Source organism: Macrotis lagotis, chromosome 1 (assembly GCF_037893015.1).
Source record: "Macrotis lagotis isolate mMagLag1 chromosome 1, bilby.v1.9.chrom.fasta, whole genome shotgun sequence".
NCBI classification, from domain to species: Eukaryota; Metazoa; Chordata; class Mammalia; order Peramelemorphia; family Peramelidae; genus Macrotis; species Macrotis lagotis.
The window spans coordinates 160,059,121-160,083,065 of NC_133658.1; the positions used below are offsets into that span (position 1 = coordinate 160,059,121).

The 23,945-nt window shown below is 34.9% G+C and overlaps 1 protein-coding gene across 2 annotated transcripts in view; it reads right to left on the reverse strand.

The window, feature by feature from the left end:
• The window catches only part of ANAPC1 (anaphase promoting complex subunit 1), a 147,744-nt gene that overhangs the window by 55,884 nt on the left and 67,915 nt on the right, over positions 1-23,945 (reverse strand). For both annotated transcript variants that reach the window (XM_074209276.1, XM_074209277.1), the window contains exons 27-35: positions 20,504-20,622; positions 17,786-18,057; positions 17,334-17,568; positions 14,114-14,205; positions 12,243-12,377; positions 11,948-12,030; positions 10,825-10,903; positions 9,740-9,814; positions 4,811-4,887 (exon numbers count right to left, since the gene is read on the reverse strand). In XM_074209276.1, coding sequence (XP_074065377.1) covers positions 4,811-4,887; positions 9,740-9,814; positions 10,825-10,903; positions 11,948-12,030; positions 12,243-12,377; positions 14,114-14,205; positions 17,334-17,568; positions 17,786-18,057; positions 20,504-20,622 — 1,167 coding nt within the window. The remainder of the gene's footprint in view (positions 1-4,810; positions 4,888-9,739; positions 9,815-10,824; positions 10,904-11,947; positions 12,031-12,242; positions 12,378-14,113; positions 14,206-17,333; positions 17,569-17,785; positions 18,058-20,503; positions 20,623-23,945) is intronic.

Sequence of the window (23,945 nt, forward strand, 5' to 3'; positions counted from 1 at the left end):
TTTAATGTTACTCGCTGATCAAAAATTGCCAGTGATTTCCTATTTCCTATTTGATTAAAATTATAAACACCTAGCTTTGAATTATCATATTATCCCATGTATAAGATGCACCTTAATTTTGGGGTCTGAAATTTGAAAAAAAATGTATTACATATAAAGTTATTCTTAAGTTTTTATTCATCAGGAAATTCAAGAAAGCTCATAGCTTTCAGACATCTTTTGGGCAGCTCTGATGTTTGGATGCATAGTCCATTCCATTTCATGAACCTGAAGCACCAATTATGTCCTCCTTTGAAATCAGTAACTTCTTTTTCATCAACAATTCTTCTGGCCTCATGCTGAACCATCTTTGTGGACACAGGAATTCCAACTGCCCTTTGCTCTTCAATCCCCTCTCTAAATCAGGCCATTTGGCTGACTTGCTTCTCATGGCCTTCTTCTGCCATGGCATTTTCAGAAGGGTTTCTTCTTCCAGTAGCCAATTTTAGATTGTTTTCTCAGTTGTAGGTGGACCAAACTGACATTCAGCAGCATGATTCCCATTCCTTTTTGCAAACTGGATCACTCTGAACTTAAATTCAGCACTGTACAAAAATCTTTTCTGAGTCATTTCTGAGCAGAATGTCACAAAACACAATCTAATATACCAGTAACAAATGTGAATCAATGAGTGCTAAGACAACAAGAGCAGAAAAAGCAAGAAATACAAGCAAAAAAATCTACAATCACTGTATAAAACACCTTTTAGACTTCATTTTTTTTGAAAAAAAGTGTCTCATAGGGAAATACAGTATGTTTCAAGTCTTTCTTCAAATCACTCCCTTTTACATCTCAATAATCCCGACAAACTTGACTACTTACTGCAGTTTGCCAATCTCATTTTACCTGCCCTCTATATACCACCACTTCCTTTGCCTAGAATGACTTTTTTCATATCTCCAAAAACTCAGCAGACTTCATGACCTTACTTTAGCTTAAGCAGTACCTCTTCTTCTCTTAAAAAAAATTTTTTTAATTTTACAATTTTCCCCTAATCTTGCTTCCCTTCCCCCACCCCCACACAGAAGGCAGTCTGATAGTCTTTACATTATTTTCATACTATACATTGATCAAAATTGATATGTTGAAAGAGAAATCATATCCTTAAGGAAAAAATAAAATATAAGAGATAGCAAAATTACATAGTAAGATAACTTTTTTTAAAATTAAAGGTCTTTGGTCTTTGTTTAAACTCCACAGTTCTTTCTCTGGATACAGATGGTATTCTCCATTGCAGATAACCTAAAATTGTCCCTGATTGTTGCACTGCTGAAATGAGCAAGTCCATTAAGATTGATCATCAACCCCATGTTGCTGTTGCTGTTATGATGTACAATGTTCTTCTGGTCTTGCTCATCTCACTCAGCATCAGTTCATGCAAATCCTTCCAAGCTTCTCTGAATTCCCAGCCCTCCTGGTTTCTAATAGAACAATAGTGTTCCATAATGTACATATATCACAATTTGTTCAGTCATTCTCCAACTAATGGATATTCATTCAATTTCCAACTCTGCAACCACAACCAGAGGGCACAACACCTCTTCTATGACACCCTTTGTGACTCCTACTTTCCTCCCCCACTCTAAGAAAAAGATTTCTAGAACATTCTGTCAAGACCCTTTTCCCTGATCCCATTAAATCTCATATGAAACATATTTCTGGGCATTTCCACCCCAGTCCTCTGTCATTAGACTTTAAGAATCAAGGCAATGATTGTATTTTTTTTTGATTACTGTATTCCCCCAACCAAGTACAATGCTTTGCACATATATGGTAAGTATTTAACAGATGACTGATGAATCAATAAATCAAAATGTTTTTTTTTAAGTGCCTACTAAAGGCAGACACTGGGATTACACAACTACAAAGACCGAGGAGCTTATGCTTTAACAGGGAGAAAAAAAGCACAGATGTAAAGACACACAACAAAAGAGAATAAATACAAAATAGTTTTGTACAAAGTAGCTTGAGAAGAAATAGATTATCAACTGGCAGGGGAATTAAGCTAAGTTTCATGAAGAAGATGGTCCCTGAGCTGTAGAATAAAGGAAAAGAGGAATTCTAGGCATAAAGGACAGCTAAGGCAAAGCACAGAGATATGAGACAGGAGAAAGATGCCATTGGTGAGGAAGAGAGACAGTATGGCTGAACTGCAAAGTGTGGGAAGAGAATTATACTCAGTGAGACATGAAAAATAAATTGGGACATGTGTATAGAGGTGAGTTCCTATTTAACTCAAGGCAACAGGGACCCCACTAGGGTTGACTGAGTAGGAGATTAAGATCCACACTTAATAAAAATCACTTTGGTTGTAACATGTAGATAGACTGGTCTGGTGAGAGAGTCTTGAGGCAGATCAATTAGGAAGCTTTTTCAATAATCTATGCAAGAGGCAATGAGGTCTGAACAGAGGTGGTAGTTATTTGAGCAGAGAAAAGAGAAAGAGATATTGGAGTAAATTGCAGAGGGATTTGAATGACAAGCTATAGAACTCTTAATTTCATTAATAGCAATAACTATAATGATAATAATGACAGCCAATGGAGACATAAATGTTTTGAGCAAAGATGACATGAGATGAGATCAGCACTGTATCTTTTTTATGATTATTCTAGCAACAATGTAATGGAAGGACAGTCTAGAAATGAGGAAATCAGTTAGATGAATAATGCAATAATTCAAATATTGATAATCTAAACTAAGAGGTCAGAAGTGGAAATTTTAAAATATCATTTTGGCAGCAGAGTGTGGGATGAATCACAGTGAGAGATGAATCACAGGACATGGATTTAAGAAATGGAAATCTAATCTAATCAACCTCATTATTCAGAAAAAGGAACCAGGGCTGAGACATTCAGTAACTTGCCTGACAGCCTACAAGCAAGTAGCATATCTACAATTCAATATAAGACCATCTGATTCCAAATCCAGGACTCTTTCCACACAAAACAAGGAAGACCCATGAGGTATTAGGGTATATCCAAAAGAACTTCTGACTTATGCTTTACTCACACATGCAAACATGACCTCAAGTTTTCAAGCATGAGTAACAAGATAAAAATGTGGTGGCAAAAATAATAATCTGGGTAAGAACTAGTTCAGTTTTTAGTAACATTGAGAAGTTAAAGGGCCTGGCAGAACATTAAAGTGGAAAACATCTAGCCAACTTATGGAAATACTTATCTGAAAGTTCAGCAGAAAGCTTAGGTCCAGAGATCAAGATTTAAGAGTTATTCAGAGTTATATAAGTGTAGATCAACAAAGATGAATTTGATAATTAGTTAAAGAACAGAATCATGAAATATTCGGTATTTAGGAGTTAAAAGAATAGTAGGAAAATAGTGTTTCAAAGTCAGAAAAAGAAATTTAAGAAAAAGAAAATAAGTGTTATTAAGGACTATGGAAAACTCAAAAGCAATGACAATTCAATTAAAGTTATTTGGATACTGATAACCTGTGACAGAATTTCGATACTATTGGAGGTAGAAACTAGATTATTAGGGAATGTTAAATTAGTAGTAAAAAAGTGAAGAAGAACAAATATAAACTATATTCTGAATGAGTTTGGCTCTCAAGTAAAAAGAGAGTAATGAGGCCTAATACAAGTTGGCTTCCACCCATGTCTTTAATCTAATTTGATAATATTCTTCTTCACATGCTACTTGTTGTAAGCTGACAAGTTAGGTACTCATTGTACACAATATTTCAACTACTGGTTGTTATAAATAGGTTGTGTTCCATTTCTGGAGTTGGGAAATGGAATTTTGCATGCAAGAAGGCCAATGTCATTGAACTGCAAAAAGCATGTAGAGGGGAAATAAATTGTAAGAAGTCAGAAATGTTAAGATGACTTTATATCTGATTGTGCAGTTAATGGGAAGCCAATGGAGTATATAGAGTAAACTGTTCATATGTTAGAAAAATCACTTTGACAGGTGTGAGAAGGATGATTGGAATGGCTAGAGATTTGGAAAAGGAAAACCAATTAGAAGGAACTAAAATAGCCTAAGAGAGAGGTGTCAATATCTATGATGTCAATAATTAAAGGGCACATACAGAAGAAATGTTGTAAAGATAGAAACAAGACTTAATAATATAATGAATTAACAAAGAGATCAAATTAATAGAGTGAAGGTGAGTGAGAAGGCATCAAGGTTGTGAACTAGGGAAACTAGGAGGACAGTGGTAATGTGACAGGGAAAGATCAAAAGAAGAGAGGGATTGGGGGAAAATAATGAGATCTGTGTTGGACACGGTGAATTTGACATTCCTATAGACTTGCCTACAATGTTCAAGATGTCCAAAAGGTAATGAGCTGGATTGAAGCACCTAAGAGAGATAGATATCTAGCTGGAAATCACCAACAAAAAGATGATAATTGAACCTGTAGGAGCTGATGATATTCCCATGACAGACAGCACAAAGGCAGAAGAGAGGGCCAAGAACAAAGTTTTGGGGAACATACCTATGTTGAATGGATGTGACATTTATCTTCAGTCAGCCTAAAAAGCTTGGTAAAAAAAAAAAATTGAACTAAAGTGCCTCTTATTTTTGCATACATATCTTTACTTTTTTAGACATGACTCATGTGGAAATTTGTTTTGTTTTTTACTATAATTGTTAAAAGGGTTTTGTTTTTCTTTTTTCAATGGGGAGGGAGAGAAAAGTACACTTTCATTAACTAAAATATGTAAATTAAGTTTAAAAAACAAGAAATATATATTTAATAGGAATTAGATTTTTCAATTCTTTTTCATATTATAGTACTTACGCCAGGGTTTCCAAGTTCAGATCCTCTGAGGATGGTATTTCGGTTTCATTAAGAGAAATACTATTTTCTCTTATGATCTGTAAAGTATAAAATAATGATCCTTAGATATTTGTGACTTGTTCTTAACTAATACATTTAAGTGATTTAAAGAATAAGATATCACATGTCAAATATAAACATATTTACAGATATTAGTTTTCAAATCATTTTATATTTCATTTTATAAATATTTTTATAATATATTATATATAATGTATAATATATTCCTATACTATAATATATGAATATAATATAAATATATTTATAATTTATAAATATATTTTATAATAGTACCCATATTTCAAACTCATCAGTTTGATCTTTTATATTTTTAACTAATCCAAGGATATGTGATTATTAAATCCAAATCTAAATTCACAAAAGAATATAACTTTGGAGGCTTTTCAAATACATCCTGAATTTAGAGCTGGAAGTGGTCTTTTTTAGGAAATAAGGGATGGTTGGGGATAGAATTAGAGGTTAGAAAAGAGGAAAGGTGACAAACTAATTCTCACAGAAATAGAATAATGTGATTCAAAGTCCAATCTCCTTAATGGGAAGTTGCTTCTCACTGGACTAGTTTCCAGCTCTTCCCCAGGTAGTTTGTCCTTGACTTTATCAAACACTGAATTACTGAGTTCTATTCTGATTATTCCTTATCTTTTTTTTATTCCTTATCTTAAGGGTAGTTTTGTGGTTCAGTGATGGCCAATGGAATCAAAATCTAAGTTCAGGTCTTCCCATAGATAATTACTATAGTAGCTGTGTGACCCAGGGCCAATTGATTAACATCTCTCAAGGTCAGTATCCCCATCTATCAAATAGGAATAATACTATTTATTTCACAGAATTGTTCAGAGAATCAAATAAGATAAAATACATAAAACACTTCTCAAACACTAAAATGCTCTATATTTGTTAGCTACTACCATTACTATTTTTTTTTTACCATTACTATTTCTTATCTACTCTGTTCACATGATCTACTTTTGTATTTTTTAATCAGTAACATAGTTTTGATTGATACAGGGATTTATGGACATAATGATGCAAGGAGTTAAGGAAATAGGATAAACAAATTTTGTAACCTTTTACACTATTAAATTCTGTCCAGTAAGGAAATGTTATCTGTGTAAATTGACTCCTATTGTTCCACTGTTAAATGAAATTCATAACCTTTCCTCATTTCTCCCCCAGCTTCCAGCCTTTTACCTGATTTCAGTCACATAGAGGAGGGATTTTCCCTTTGACCAAATTCTCCTGAAGCTTCTGTACCCAGAAAGTGGGTACAGATTATAAAACCGGTACAGATTATAAAGCCTGGCCTAGACTCCCTCAAGTCTCAGTCCAGTCAGTTCTCCTGGCCCACTCTCCTCTCTCTCTCTCTCTCTCTCTCTCTCTCTCTCTCTCTCTCTCTAACTCTCTCTCTCTCTCTCTCTCTAACACTCTCTCTCTGTCTCTCAAACTACTTGCTGCTTCTCCAAAAGGAGAAAAAGGTTTAAATTTGTAAACTTTGCAAACTTATATAATAAAAATGAGAGGTTTTAAAATTCCAGGGCTGTTTGTGAATTTTTGTACCTTCAAGACCTCTCAGTCTTCAATTGGCAAAACTAATCCCCTGGCAATATGATAACTATTGGTTTATAATTTAATTGGAAAATTGGATGTAGTAGTATTCATTTTCACTTTTTTCATTGTTTCCCTTAGGATTAGTTCTTTTCCTCCTCAAAATGAATTGATTTTACTTTGTTAATATATATAAAGTAATGGTAGTGGGACTGACATAGAATTAAATCTGCATATTAACTTAGAATGCATTTTTATTGACAAGAGCAAGATCTGATATTTCCAAGTTCATCAATATGTGTTTAGCACTGATACTAGCTCATTGTCTATGGTTCCTTTAAGCACAATGTACTGTTCCTGTTTGTCTCTCTTGTGATTTTGATTTCTGCCTGGTCTGTTAGCGTGAATGACTCCAGCTTCTTTTTAGAATCATTTGTTCCATAATAAACTTTGTTTCAGTTTTATCTTCTCCTCTCTCATTATTCCTTTACTATGGATTTGATTGTGATTATTGGCCCACCCATTTTCTTTTCACCATTCAAAGTTCAAGTTCTTAAGGTCATTAGTGGTAGAGTGGATCCAAAGTTAAGAATACCCAAGTTCAAATCAAGCCTCAGACTAGTGACCCTGCCTCAGTTTCCTCAGTTTTCCTCTACTGAAAAATGGGGAAATAATAGTACCCATCTGTTGTGAGGATCATCCTCATCATCACCACTTAATTATTTATTTCTGCCCATGAAAGACAGTGATTCCATTGAAGAAGATGAGGAGGCTGTTCCTCTGCCTTTGGAGGGTAACTCCTGACTCAGTCATTTCTTGCATTCCCCTCCCCCCAACATACCTGCTAGGCATGATAATGAGAACTATGAATGTAGCAGAAACAAAATCTATAGTCTTTTAATGCTGTTAAAATCTGGGAATCTTGTTAAGGGTATGGAAAGTCCTTTGCTCTTGAAATGTAAATTGACTCCTATATTTCATTGTTTAATTTAAAATTTGTATCCTGTCTCCTCATTTCCAACCCCCAGTCTTCAACACTACCTGGTTTCATAAGGGGGGGCAAGGTGTTAAGGGAGGCTCTCGGTGCACAGATAAGAAGCAAGACTATAAAACCTGAGCTAAACCTTCCTCTCTGGCCCAGTCATCTCTCTCTCTCTGACTCTATCCCTCTGTCTCAGTCTCTGCCTACCAAGCAACCAAGCCTAACCTTTTGTTATTTACTGTCTTCAGTGCTTGTTGACCCTTCAGGAGGAAAAGTTTTAAACCTATTTACTTCGTTATATTTCATAATAAAATCCTGTGCAGTATTACCATCCCAGAGAGAGCCTGTGAATTCATTCCTCTTTCAGGACCCCCCCATTCCAATGCTTATCTGGTTACCCCAAATCCCATCAGCAACAGGCAGTGACATTTCTATATCCCCCTCTCAGCCTGTAAGTAGCTTCAGAAGAAAAGAGACCAACTCCAAAATGAATTTTGGTCCTAAATTGTTTGGGTAGGGAATGAAGTAGGGGAAACTGCACAGAGAAATATTTTAGTTATTAATCTGAACCCTCAGTACTGATAAGATTCTTCCCCACCTCCCACAGTCCAAGCCATGGGAGGTCAATGATATTTTAGTTAAAAGTATCTTGCAAGGTACTTCCAGTAAAGAACATACCTGGCTAGGACTCCCAGTAAATCCCTGCCCCAGGCTAGAAGATGAGGTCAATGAACTTTTTGCAAAGTACCTTACCTCTCCTAGGAAAAAGACAAATCCCTAACAATAAAACAATGGACCCCTGCCTTAGTCTGAAGGGATTAAATCTTTCAGCTAACACCCCTCATCTGCATATCCCTGTTTACCTCTCGCTGCTCTTAAAGTTTGGGTGGTTGTTATTGTTTGTCCTTCCTTTTGTTTTGTTTTGTTTAAGTGACTTGCCCAAGGTCACACAACTAGGTAATTGTGTCTGAGGCCTGATTTGAACTCAGGTACTCCCAGACTCCAGAGCTTGTGCTCTGGTATCCATTGCCACACCTAGTTGCCCCTGTCCTTCATTCTTGAAGAAGACCTCAGGTAAGTGATACCATGACTTGCCCTTGAATTGGATTTGAGTTGAGTTGACTTGGCTGTGCTAAGTCACCAGTCTCACTTTCTCCTTAAGTCATCTGGGATCAGTGGCCAGATATGAATCAGGACAACTGGAGACAACCCTGGATGGTAGGCAATCAGGGTTAAGTGACTTGCCCAAAGTCACACAGCTAATAAGTATCAAGTGTCTGAGGCTGGATTTGAACTTGAGTCCTCTTGACTTCAGGTCCAGTGCTCTATCTACTGTGCCACCTTTAAGCTCTTATGCTTATCATGGCATCATCTCCCCAATGTCATGATTTTTTTTTAAGAATGTAGGACAAGGGGTGGGGGCGGGGTAGGTGGCACAGTGGATAAAGCCCTGGAGTCAGGAGTACCTGGGTTCAAATCTGGTCTCAGACACATAATAATTACCTAGCTGTGTGGCCTTGGGCAAGCCACTTAACCCCATTTGCCTTGCAAAAACCTAAAAAAAAAAAAAAATGAAGGACAAACATCATCTTTAGGCTACTGTTAATTAACATACCTCTCATTACCTCCTCTCTGTCCCTCTTCAACTCCTCTCCCCCCAAACTTAAAAGCTCAGTCCATTCCTCATTTGTGCTGTTCCTCTGCTCACTGTGGGGGAGCACCATCCCCCAAACTCTCCTATTCATTTGCCTTTTTCTACTACTCATGTTGTCTTCTACTTATGCTGCTTGTCTACCATGAGTGTGACACTACCCGTTCCCCACCAATGTTTTGCTCTTCTCTACTGCTTATCTCTCCCTGTGGGAAGCCAGCCTGCTCAGAGGTGCTTGATTCCCCAAACTCTCCCTACTTCTACTGAAACTCACTATCTTGCTGCTTTCTCCAAAGACTTTTACATTAGTTTGTGGACTTTTTGTGGTTTTGTAAACTGTGCAATTGTTGAAGTAACATTTAAGCCTTTCTTACCTCCCTGGGGAAAAATAAAACATTTAGAACCTTAGCTTGTGGAGTGATAATTCAGCTCCTAGGTTTTACTTTATTCTGATTCTTTTAAGTTTCCAAGTTTTTTGTACCTCAATGATCCCTCCTCATAGATTGTTAAATTTATTTTTTAAGCAATAACTTATAAAAAACTAATTTCATTCCTTGGGTCTTTTCTAATAAACAATGACTATACTACCTCAAAAGGGCTTTTGTGCAGTACTGTAAGCTATAATGTTTTACATAATTGTGAGCAATAATTATTGTCAAAAATTTGACAAAATCCAGCAAACATAACTTACTTGTGGAACATTACTATCAACCCACTTGGAATTCGGCAAAATATCATCCCATAAAATCAGGCACCGAGCGAGGGTCTTTAAAAAAAGGATCAGAATAAGTTCAAGGTTAATAAAATACATAAAGTCTAGAAACTGCATGTAATAAGAGACATTTTGGCATTCCCTAATAACCAATCCCCATGATAAACTCAAAATAATCAGAATTTTTGTATACAATGTATCAACAACAAAAAAAAACCCTGGTTGCCTCTTAGCTATTTGGTAATAAAAATTAGTTGCAAAATTACTAGGTAAAAGCACTTAATAGATCAGCAACATGTTAGAGTCTTACATTTTTAGGAATATAAGGGTTACATTTTAGTGCCACCCAGAGAAGCAACTGCCACTATAATCCCTCCTTTCATGAAGTAATAGAAATAGGAATTTAGCAATCTAATCTCCTTGGTTCTACAGATATTACTCTTTCCACTATATCACACAGCTCCCTTGGGAAAAGGTGATGTTGGAGTTTTATACAGAGGGGATAGTCATCACTTTTAAGTCTTGATTATGAGAAAGGAAGTCCCATAACAGATGTATGAGAACTAGATTTTTCCAGGACTAAATGTGGACACACTACCTCATCTACCATACCTTTTTCAAGTAACTAACAAAATAAGTTTACACTTACCTATTATCTCCTTCCCCCAACTACTTACCCATTTAAGCACAGACCCTCTACTAAAATTAAAAGTTTCATTCAAAGTGGCCAACAATTAATTATTGAACTTCTTCAGGATTAATGTTTAAACTATTTTAAATGGAAATAAATGAGTAGAATGGAAATATTTAAAAATAGTATTTCCTGGTAATATAGTACAAGATACAAAGCATACAATACAGGTTGCTATTTATAATTTGGGAAGTCTAATAGTTAGTGGTCCCAAGTATCAGGTAATGAAATCACTGGCAAAAATACCTAAATCCCTTTTTTATCATAGGAGTAGCTTTACAATATCTCTATAAATTTCTTCAGTCAACACAAGTGAAACAATGAAAATAATGGTCAGTGTCTCTACTAAGATTTTGAAGAAAATAGTCCATACCCTAAGCAAAAGAAATTCTGGTTTCACAAAATCCAACAAATACATTGTATCAGGAGCTCGGAGCCAGTCGGCAATAGATCTGTTTAAGCAAAACAACACCATTAAGACAAATGATAGAATCAAATTATAAGTTTCTAAAAAAAAAAAGCAATATAATCTAGACTATTAAATCACAAAATATTCCTATTTTAACTATTTTGCTAATTATGCCATATATTAATTTTTTATTCTATCCTCCAATAGAAAGAATAGGAGTGTTTTGTTTTTATCTTTTCACTTCCACTGCCTAGCAAAGTGTCAGACCCCTCAGCTCTTATAAATATCTGTGGACTGATTTATTATTATTGACAGAAAACGTCTCAGAAGATTGGAAAAAACTTGAAAAAACTAATTTTTTCATTATTTGTTTAAACTTATAATGGACTAATAAAATTGGTTAAACTCACAGTAGACACTATAGATAACTTGCCCAGCTAAGTTGAAATTTCCCACAATAAAGAAAACTTGCTTTATGTTGAAATTAACAGCAATGCATTTAATGAACAGCAAAACAAATAATGAAAGCTTTCTGGTCACCTATTGTGTGTAATGCATAGTATTAGTCATTAAAAAACAATATAAAATTGAAGATACAAATCCCTGTTCTTGAAGAGCTTATGATACAATAGGATAGATAACATAAGTATCTGAGATATAATAAGAAGCAAGAAGTCAAAAGAAGGAAGGGGTTTTTCATTCACAAGGGGATCAGCACTGCAGTGGAGGATGAATTTGGAAATAAGAAAGATCTCCTAGATAGAAGAACAAGATTAGCAAAGTTACTAATGATAGTTTTGGGGGTTTTTTTGCTTAGTTAAAACAGAATTCATATATTCTATATAAAATGAAGCAGAATTTAAATTTACTTTAAAATAAATTACCTAATATTATTTTGCTATAATTTATAACCCATAGTTGAAACCTTTATAAATGATATTTTATTTGGGGGTTGATAAATAAGAATTCAAAAAGAATAAGAATTTAAAGAGCTTTTTTTTTTTGCTTAATAATTGTAGATATAAAAGACTCTTTTCAAGTTTTACTTTGCAAGCTTTTAAAGAGGCAAATTTGTAAGTATCAATACCTGTTATTAGTTTTTAGGTAGATCATTGCCAAAGCCAGAGTTGCACCGGGACAAGTTACATCTACATTGATTGTGTCACCTTCCTATCAAAAAAGAATTTTTAAAGTCAATACCAATTCACATACATGACTTCTGAAATTATTTTCTATTTAAAACATTAATGTTTTGATTAGAATTATACAAGTTAATATACTCCCCAATTTATACATGCATCTTTCATTCAAGAAATACTTATTTCCAATGGCTTTTCCAATGGTAATATGAAAATTTAAGAGCTTTACTTTATAAGACTTACTTTAATTTGGTAACTTGGAGATTTATGCTTTTCTCTATGCATTCCTGCTTGGAAGCGCCTGTGACCTCCAACCATATACTGATAAAGCTGCTCAGGTACATTGAGATCAGACATGCCTATAAGGTTGCTACCATGCTTGAAATAAAGAAAAAAGAAGTATTTTAAAACAAATCTGATGTGATTAAAATGAACTAAACATTAGACATAATGCTATATGATTTAGGTACTATCTGTGTTCAAACACTTCAGAAAACAAACAAAACTTCAGACCCTATCTACATGTTGCAATGAAAGAAACTTAGTCATCATCTAGTTCAAATGCTTCCCTAATACAGAAAAACCTGGGGATTATTCATCTTTTCTATAACACTCTGAAGGCAGTCTAATGGAGCTTGAGGATCCCTTCTCAAAATACTTCTAAATGCATAAAATACATAATATTTTAAGATTTGCAAAGAACTTTTCAAATTATTTTTTTAAAAATCTAAAAGATTCTAGGTTAAGGATATTTCTAATAAGTGATAATCTATTTTTTTCATGAATATCTCCAATTAAAGGAAGGATTCACTGCAGTTCATTATATTTTTGGTCTTTTAGGTCTCCTTTACTGGTTCTTAATTCATATTATACCTACTACTATGAGTATCGAAGTCTCTGTCCTGAGCCCTCTTCTGGCTTTTGCTGTAATACTATTTTCTCTGGTGATTTCATAAGTTTCCCAACTCTGTATGAGATGATGCCCAAATTTATATGTCCAGTTCTAGTCTCTCTCCTGAACTCCAGTATTCTAGCAGCTTAGCTGATGTGCTTAATAACTTAAAACAAACTCAAGATATTGTAGAAAAGATTTTAAATATTAAAAAAAAAATCTCAGGGCAGTTAGCTGGCGTACTGTCCTGGAGTCAGGAGAACCTGAGTTCAAATCCGACCTCAGACACTTAATAATTGCCTAACTGTAGGACCTTGGGCAAGTCAATTACCCCCCCATTGTCTTGCAAAAACTTGAAAAATAAAAAAATCTGGTCAAATATCACTAACTAGAAATGAGTTTGTATGTGTTTACAATTTATGTTATGAGTACACGTTATATGTAGATATACAATTGCATATATGCACATACATACGTAAACATGTGTTGTTCAGTAGTATACTGACTCTGATACTGTGAGCAACAGCACACTAATACTGTCCATGCCATGGGGTTTTCTTGGCAAATACTATAGAGTGGTTTGCCATTTCCTTTTCCAGAGAATTAAGGAAAACAAAGGTTAAGTGACTTGCCCTGGGTCACTCTGCTAACTAAGTGTCTGAAGTGGGATTGAGCTCAGGTCTTCTTGACTTCAAGCCTGGCACTCTATACACTGAGCCATGTTGTTGCCTCTATGTATAAATAAATATACATTTTATCTCTCTCTTTCTCCCTCCATATATATGTAAACATACATATATAAATCAAACAAGTAAAGAGAAGGTTACTGTGTATCTCTGGCACTAGATACTTTTAGATATTTCAGGTTCTCTGCTCCACATAGTGATGAATGAAGTCAGCCTACTTGTGTGCTTGATTTCTGGATTGGGAATTCTGCCTCAGATGCCTGAGCCATTATTATTCAATTTCCTTCTATTGTTCTCTGGTTTCAAAGCTATAAACACTAAATTTCAGTAAAGAAAAGAATCCTAAATCAGATATTTACTCTCAGATATCCCCCAAAAATCTGATATTTCTTTAAAATTCACAAATGAAGGAAGAGTTGGGAATGAAACTGTTGGAGTAAGACAGAATGAGCATTGAAGAAAACATCAATAACACCAACTGATATAATGCAAATTTCAGGATTACATGCTGAAAAGAAAAAGAATAGAGTGCTTACCCCCAAGCAAACCATGCCCAGTGCCAAACCAGCTGCTAAAGAGTATGATTCCCTGTCAGTGCAATATTCCATTTCTGGACCTGGGGGACGCCCTTCAAAATATAAGAAATATAAGAAACAAGTTTCAAACAATTCTAACATCTTAACATTGTATATAATTTTAAGGTATTAAAAGTTCTAATAATTAGCAGAGGAGTTAATATTCCTAATGTATGTATGTATGTATGACTAATCAAAATTACCTTTGGATAAGTGACAAATGATGCTTACCTTGGACAAATTACTAGTGAATGAAAACTCTTAAATGATCCTTTTAATTAACAAATTTTAGTCACTTACAATCTCTATCCCATGGAACCATAGACTTTGAGGGAGTGGAAAAGTTAATGGAAAAAATTCAACTATTAAAAATTGCAGTAGTTTTAAATTATCTTTAATGTTTCTGTCTTCCCTATATTTTCTTTGCTTAAACTATTTTAAAATAATACATATTTAAATCTATTTTTATTATCACATAACAATATATCTTAAACACTGAATTATATAAAACTATTATTTACAGCTAAAGAAAGGATAACAGATCAATCTATGAAGGTAAAAATTTTAGTTATTAAAAAACTACTTTCAGTTTTCTCAAGAAAAAGTCTTGGTACTTAAGACTACTCTGTTCAATGGAAATATACAAATGCAGAAAACAACTCAAAAGAAATTGCTGAATACAGCATTTCAAAAGTATCAATCAATAGCAGCAATTATTAATTAAGTACCCACTATGTGCTGCCACTGTGAATACAAGTACTAAGTATGAAATAATCCCTGTTTGTAATGAGTTTATTATTCAAGTACATATAAATATATGTACAACATAAAGTCAATAATTACAACTATTCACTAATTAAATAGAAGGTAATTTGGAAAGGAGGTACTAGTAGTTAAGTGTAGAAAGAACAGGGAATCAGGAAAGGAAGAAAAAGGATCCCCAGGGTGAAAGGGACTCTATTAGGTAAAGGGAAGGAGGGAGTGCTGCTGCAATAATTTAGGTAAGATGTGAATAAGGTGGCAGTTATATGTGCAGAGAGAAGATACAAGAAATGTTGTGAAGGGAGAAAGGGCAAGATTTGGCAACTGATATTGATAATGCAGGATGAGGAAAAGAAAGGATGACACTGATGCAGTCTAGGGCACCTATGATGAGCTAGGGTTCAAACACTGAAAAAAATATAAAAACATTTTTTTCTCAGAATAACAAAGTCAGCATAGCTCATGATGTAATTTACTACAGAAAGGCACAGAATTTAACTCTACTTTCTGCCCAGCATTTCCACATCAGTAAGTCCAAAACTATGAGCCTGAATGACAGGTATTCTCAAAAGTAATAGGAAAGTTCAAAGAAGGGGAGGGACTAGGGCGAAAGATAAAGAGTTCAGTTTCAGATTTGTTGAGTTTAAAATAATTCTCTTTTAAAATTTTTATTATTTAAGGCAATGGGGTTAAAAGTGACTTGTCCACGATCACACAGCTAGGCAATTATTAAGTGTCTGAGGTCCGAATTTGAACTCAGGTCCTCCTGACTCCAGGGCCAGTGCTCTATCCACTATGCCACCTAGCTGCTCCCCATTTAAAATACTTCTAAGACATTCAGTCTGAAATGCCCAACTGGTGGTCTAAAACCAATTTATGGAAGAGACTGGGGTTGGATATATCTGTGAATCATCTACAAGGAAATTATAGTTAACACTATGGAATCTGATGAAAGTACAGAGCAGGCATTCCTAAAACTCAGATCCTTGAATTAAAATGTAATCTTTGCAATTTTTAAAATATAGCTGACTTCCTGTGTAATTTTGTATAGTTTATTTTAGTCATGTAAAAAATGTAATTGAAAAAGGATCCATTGGGAAGCGACAGGAATTTTCTTTAAAAAAGCATTAATAACATTTTTAAAGGGAAAAAAGGCCGTTATTCAATGTTCATAGTTTAGCTTGTCACAAACTTGAGCTAGTATAAGTTCAAGGGAAAAATTTATAAAATTCAGAACTCAAGAATATGATGCTTAAAGCAAATTTGAAGTTAAGACTTTAGCTACTGCCTTTTCTTTTAGATACATTCTGGAAAAAAAGAAGCCATCAGGTAATAATAAATGTTTTATTTATTAAGCCCAGATTAAGTGACAAGCATTGGGCTAAGTGCTAGGGATCCAAAGAAAGGAAAGAGAGTCCCTGCCCTCAAGGAGCCTACATTATAAGTGGGGGAGGGAGGGGAACTCAGCATACAAACAATCATGTACAAACAAGGAGGGACTCTGATTTAGCCAGGAGGTAGAATTGAGGAGAATGCTCTATGAATGCAGGAGAGTCAGGGAAAATGCCTGAAGAAGGGAGATTGGTTGCCTTGCTCAAAATATAATAAGGAAGCCAGTATGGGTAGATTGAAGAGTATGTGGTGAGAAAAATGAAAAGGGAAAAAGGAAGAGGAACCAGGGTGTAAAGTGTAAAAAGACAGACCTTTAGTAAAATCATACATTTTAGATGAGTTCTTTCAAGTAATTAATTTCAAAAATTGAATTTCAATAATTTAAAAAATTATTTTAAAGTACAAAAATGGATGCTTACTTATGACATCATATTTATTTCTTTACAAATAAATCTATTTAAGATGGCTATTACAAGTTAACACCTGTAAACAAATTAGGTTATATATTCTTGAATGGGGGAGAAAAGGAGAAAGGAATTATGATTTCATTGGTTTGCTTCCCTAGTGAGGAAGTTCATTTTTACAACCCAGGCAAGCAATTGCTTTGCAATTTAGTCTTAGAGTTGCCTACAGAACTGACTTGCTACAGATCACATATTCAGTTATATATAAAAGACATGATTTGAATCTAAGTCTTCCTGACTCCAAGGACTTCTATCCTCTATTTCACATTCCCTCTTTGTTTTAACCATCCAAGATTCTGCTACTTAAGCAACAATGAATACCATGATATAGTCAGTAGTGATATACTTTGAGAGCAGGGACTGTTCTTTACCTTTCTTTGCATCCTCAAGCACTTAGGATTATGGCTTTCATGTAGGAGGTACCTACTAAAAGTTCATTGACTAAGTAATAGAAATAAGTTCTAGAAGTTTCATCCTCTATTAAACGTTTTATTTATCTTAATTTTTCTAACTTTACCATTACTTTAAAAGATACAAATTGAAAAAATAGGCTAAAATCTTACCAATTTCAGCTAGCAGAACCTCTGCAGTATGCCTGTGAGCTGTCCCTTGATAGACAAGGCCTATGCCTATCACTGCAGCCACCTGAACATTATGAGGAACATCAAGTTCTGTGGAAGTCGGAGGTAAGAGGGCAGGTATGTGGATGCTGAGAAGCCGAGTAATTGACATATCCATTGTGCCTAACTTAGCAGCAGCAACTCCAAGGAGCAATCCAATGCTTGTCATCTCATGGCCCTAAAACAGTGAATGGATTAAGAATAACAAAAAAAAAAAAAACAAAACCCAACTTGTAAGGGAGAAAACATACCTTTAATTCTTAGCTACTGCATTCATAATAAACTCTGGGAGTCAAAAAATACAGTGGTCTTAAAAATGATCCAGTATGGCATATTCCATGCTACAAAATATAAATGGATGCCAGTATTTCTCTCTTTCAAATTCAGATTCTCACCTTGGTCAAATAATCATGTATATTAAGTGTAGCTAGCTTTGTAAGATGTCCATTCAGGCCTAAGGCCATAAGAAAGCCTGCATACTCATTGGCCAATTCTGCATTCTTTGGCTTGTTGTAGACAATCCAAGCAGAGTCAATCTGGGAAGCAGGTGCTATTTTTAACCCAGCAGCAACACCATTGTGAAAGCTAGCCCAACATGCCATGTTGGGAGGCACATCAATATTTCCACTGTTAAGGTCCACAGTTGTGTTCCTAGGAGGAGCCCGTCCTATCCAGCAAAATAAAATTCAATATTAAAAATGGAAAATAAAAAATACTTAATGTAAGGTAAATAGTTAAATTTAACTTCATAATATTACTTAAGGTTCTATATTACTGACCCCTCAATACCTAAAATTCATGTTAAGGTTCCATAAGCCTTCAAAAATGAAAGTAAATAAAAATTAACTTGTCTTTAAAATTAGTGAAGAGAGGGTTAAACTAAAGGTTCTCTTTTGTTGAAACACATGGCATATTATGATTGGTAACAAGTTATATGTGAATCTAGTCATGAATATTCTATCATTCAGAAATCTGACCCTTAAAATAGCCTACCAAGTAGCAGCAAGATAAAGTTAAGATTTAAGTCAGAGTCAAGAAAATAGTTTACATTACTATAGGTGATTACTGAAATTAGTATACTATACATGAATTTTCACTGCAGACAAGAAATATGACATCAAGTATAGGTATTAAAAGGAGAAATGGTATTTTGAATGAGGAAAAAATTCCTGCAAATCAATTACATACAGCATAACTCATTTAGCTCAATTATAGTACTAGGTATATTTATGTATGTACATATTATTATAAATATTTTAAATTACTTTTACAGTTGAAAAAAAGTTTTCACTAGATTTTATGAGATTAGTTGATTCAGAGGCAGCTAGATAGAGCAGGGGCAGTGGATAGAGCACCAGCCCTAGAGTCAGGAGGACCGGAGTTCAAATCCAACCTCAGACACTTAATAATAAAAGCTGTGTGACCTTGGGCAAGTCACTTAACCCCACTGCCTTAAATAAATTTAAAAAAAAAGAGAAAGAAAAAAGAGATTAGTTGATTCACTAACTCTTAAAAATGTCACTCCTTCACTGATGTCTCACCAAGGTGAGACTTAGCTTTCAAATGCTATGACAAGGAAGTACAAACTCTACCTTAACCTCTTAAGTTAAAAAGGTTTTTCAAAATGGGACTAGTAGGTGGTGGCTAGGTGGCACAGTGGATAGAGCACCAGCCCTGGAGTCAGGAGGACGGGAGTTCAAATTTGGCCTCAGACACTTAATAATTACCTAGCTGTGTGGCCTTGGGCAAGCCACTTAACCCCATTTGCCTTGAAAAAAAAAAACTTTAAAAGAAATGGGACTAGTAGTGATCTTTGTTATCAAAGGAGTAATGGTGAATTTCCCATTTTTTTCTTTTAGTTCTACTTCATGCTTCTACTACTCTTAAGTCTAATTTCCCTTAAGAGCATGAATAAGTGGTAGCAGTTCAGGCTAATGTAAAGAAAGTTAACATCACACTGTGTAAAGCATCAGACAAAAATGATCAAGTTCCAAACAAACTTAAAAACATTTTATAATTAATTTTTTAAAAATAACATTAAAAAACTTACTATTAGCAGTACAGGCAATAGAAAGGCAGTAAAATTAGTTCAACTAGTATTTAATAACTACCTATTTGGAGTTGATCTAATCATAAAGTACAATTTTGGGTCTCAAATTGCACAAATTAAACCTTTAAGAATAACATAATCATTTTACTGAAACTAATAAAGAAACAATTTTGCTTAAAATATAATCATCTATGCTCCTGATTTTAAAATATTTCTTAAAAAATATTTTTACTCTACTATCAAAAATATCCTTCTGAATTCTGTACATAAGTCTTTCATCTTTACTATGAAATAGCATAACAGTATCATAAAACAGGGGGCAGCTAGATGGCGCAGTGAATAGGGCACTGGCCCTAGAGGCAGGAGTACCTGAGTTCAAATTGGGCCTCACACACTTAATAATCACCTAGCTGTGTGGCCTCAGGCAAGCCACTTAATCTTGCAAAAAATTTAAAAAAAAAAGCATCATAAAACAAAAAAGGATGTTTTTGAAAGGTGAGTCATCTCAGAAATCCTTTGATTTGGAATAGGTGTTTTATATTTAAATTAATAATGTTAAATAATATATAAGTGAGAGATGGACTTGAATTGTGCGCCACTGGATGCTTTTTCATTATTTTATTTAATAAGCACTAAAATTGTATCACACAAAACAGAATGTGTTATAAAGAAAAAATGAAAATGTGTTTCTTTAGTTTTCAATCCAATTTATTCCAAAAGAACTCACTGGAACGTTGTTTGTTTATAATTTTCTATCACTTCTATGAGGCCAACACTTTAAATGACAATTACAGAATATTAGAGTTATAAGGGATCTCAGTGACAATTTGGACCATCTAGTCAAACTATACCTGAATAAGCATTTCTCATGCATTACAACATATAAGTAAGCCCTTGCTTGGTGAACTTCAGTTCAAGGGAAACAATTACTTCCCAAGGCAATCCATTTCACTTTCAAATAGCTCTAATCATTAATAAGTTTTCTCTTATACCAAGACTAAATTTCTATCTTTGCAACTTCTACCCACTGCTCCAATTTCAGCCCTCTGGGCTAAGAACATACCAGTTAGATTCAGTTTAGGAACAGGCAACGGTTCTGTTGGAACTGGATGGTATGAAAACAAAGTAAACATCCCTCGCCCCAAGGGAAGTGCCATAGTTCGTTGACACAACTGGAGCAACCTATGATGAAAATAAAAAGTAATGACAGGTTTGAAAAGTTAAACCAAATAAACCCTTCAATGTTCATAAATATCTTCTAGGCACATTAAAGTTATTTTACGTCTTTTCTTAATTCTTACACACTTTATAAAGGATCAAATAAACAGACTCAGTTAAATTCAACAAATTACACAAAGGGTTTTGAGTATACAAATATATAATATACAAGTAGCTGATGATATAATGAAGGGAATGAGATAATTGAAAAGGCCTATCAAGAATAGTGTGATTTCAGGGCAGCTAGGTGGGCGTAGTGGATAAAGCACGGGCCCTGGAGTCAGGAGTACCTAGGTTCAGATCCGGTCTCAGACACTTAATAATTACCTAGCTGTGTGGCCTTGGGCAAGCCACTTAACCTCATTTGCCTTGCAAAAAACCCTAAAAAAAAAAAAAAAAAAAAAAAAAAAAAAGAATAGTGTGATTTCATTTTAAGGTTTGGATGAAATTTTGTTTCAGCTACTAAAGTAAAGGAAAATTATGCCTTGGCAGGTCTCAATTTATGATTATTCCTTACTTACAAAGGCTCATCTTAATGATAAACTCATAGTATCACTATGACTACCAATACTGTTACTACTTCTTCTGGACTGGAACTTTGGAAAAACACTGCTTTGACTTAATACATGAGATAGAGACATCGATAGGCACATCAATCATGTGTCAGGTCCTGTGCTAAGTGCAGGGGATAGAAAGGAAGGCATCCCAAATGAATTTTTTTTTAAAATCTCAGGAAATAGAATGTTAAGACAGAATATAGTCAAAAGATCTGAGAACTTATTTTTAAATAAATTTTTGTTTTATGTCACATTAATTTCTTAACATACCCTCTTGTTAACTATCCCTTAAAAGAAATATTTAAAAAAAAATTCAGCAAAACTGACACATAAGGGCAGCTAGGTGGTGCAGTAGATAGAGCACTGACCCTGGAGTCAGGAGGACCTGAGTTCAAATCCCATCTCAATCACTTAATAACTGGCTGGCTGTGCAACCTTGGGCAAGTCACTTAACCCCCACTGCCTTAAATAAATACAATTTTTAAAAAAAACCACAATAACCATGACTAAAAGAAAATGCTCCTTCTCTTGGTTATGTGCACATGTATTGCTTAGTTTTTTAAAAAATGTGAAATTTAATAAAAGTTATAAATCTGGACTTTTTCTCTGAAGTCAGACTGTCACCAATTAATATCTTGTTATCCTGTTCAAATTATTATGGAAAATTTTCTTACATTAACTTCCAAAGTAAAATGTTTATAGTTTTTGATTTTCTATTCACTTGGTGTCTTCAGAATCTTTTGGGAGACCTCTGATCCTTATGTTTATTTTTTTTGTTTTTTTGCAAGGTAATGGAATTAAAGTGACTTGCCCAAGGTCACACAACTAGGCAATCAGTGAGTGTATAGGGCCAGATTTGAACTCAGACACTCCTGACTCCAGGGCTGGTACTCTATCCACTGTGCCACCAAGCTGACTCCCTTATGCTTATTTTGTAAAGGTCAATCCTTTTGGTTTATATATAATTCATTTTTCTTTGAAAATAACCATCTTAGTCTCTTTCTGACAAATTTTCTACTACTTCTGTATTTCTACATTCTAAATCTGTCACACACATTTACAAGTGCTATTTCTTTCAAAAGATTTTGTACTGTGTTTGAAATTTCCTACTTGTAGCCTGTCTCCTTTAGTTCTACAACAAGAGCTCTGATTCCTGACTTAATTTTCAATCAACAAATATTAAGAATCTACTATATGGGGGGGGGGCTGAGTCAAGATGGCAGCGTACAGGCAGGAATTCCCAGAAATGTGTTCCCTCCAAAACTCTAAAAGCTGTCAGATTACGATATTAGTCAAAATTTAGAGGGCCAGAATCAATAGAAAGATTGAGTGATACAATCTCCCAGTTCAAGACAACTTAGAAGTTCTGCAGGAAAGGTCTTTCTACTAGGACCAGGAGTTGGAAAAAGAAGCCGCAGCACAGCTGCAGTCACAGCCCAGTCGGGTCAGGCACCTTGGTCCATGGCAGAAGGGTGGGTTTCCAGACCTCTTGGCCCAAGGATCATTGGGGACAGCCTGATAGGGTGGTGAGAGAACTGCAGCAACAGAATGAGTGTGGAGTGGAGTGCCAGCCTCAGAGCAACTCTGCAGTGAGAACCTGCAGCAGGAATCAGCAGAGCCACCCACCACTTCCAGTGCTCCTTAGCCCATAGACAGTAAGGGGGTCAGGAGAGACTGAAGAGGTCTCTCTGCTCTCCCTGGGGCAAGACTCAGTTGTTTGCCCACACTCAGATCCAGGTTGCAGTCTGGGCCCCTACAATACCACCACAGACAAGCAGGGACCATCCTCACAGTGCCAGAGCAGAGGGGAGGGCTTCAACACAGGCAAGAGAGCAGTCAGAGCCTCTCATAAGACCTCATATTAAGTTTCTCTGTGCGTTGTTCCCAAAAAAATCCCAAAGCATTGGAAGTGAGGTAAATCAGTCATAGATCGAGGAAACGAGGAAACAACAGAAACAGAAGAATCTGACCATAGAAAATTACTGTGGTCCCATGAAGAATTGAAATACATACTCAGATGATGACAAAATCGAAGTTTCTGTTTCCAAAACCTCTAAGAGAAATAGAAATTGGGCTCAGGCTATGGATGAGCTCAAAAAAAGACTTTGAAAAGCAATTAAGAGAGGTAGAGGAAAAATTGGGAGAAGAAATGAGAACAATGCAGATAAATCATGAAAACCAAGTCAGCAACTTGGTGAAAGAAATACAAAAAAAAATTGAAGAAAATAACATATTAAAAACCAGTTAAGGACAAATGAAAAAATCAACACAAAAGGCAAATGAGAAGAATGCCTTAAAAAGCAGAATTGGCCAGCTGGAAAAAGGAGATTAAAAAAAGCTCTCTGAAGAAAATAACTCCTTCAAATGCATAATGGAACTAAATGAAGCTGTTGACTTTGCAAGAAATCAGGAAGATAAAACTATACCAAAACAAAAACAAAAACAAAAATTAGAAGAAAATGTGAAATATCTCATTGGAAAAACAACTGACCTTGAAAAACAGATCCAGAAGAGAGAATTTAAAAAATTACTGGGCTACTTGAAAGTCACAACCAGGAAAAGAACCTAGACTTCATTTTTCAAGCAAAATTGACCTGAGATCCTAGAAAAAGATAAAATGGAAATTGAGGGAATTCAACAATCACCTCCTGAAAGAGTTCCCAAAAGAAAAACTTCCAGGAATATTACAGCCAAATATATTATAGCAAAACTGAACATCCTCTTTCAGGA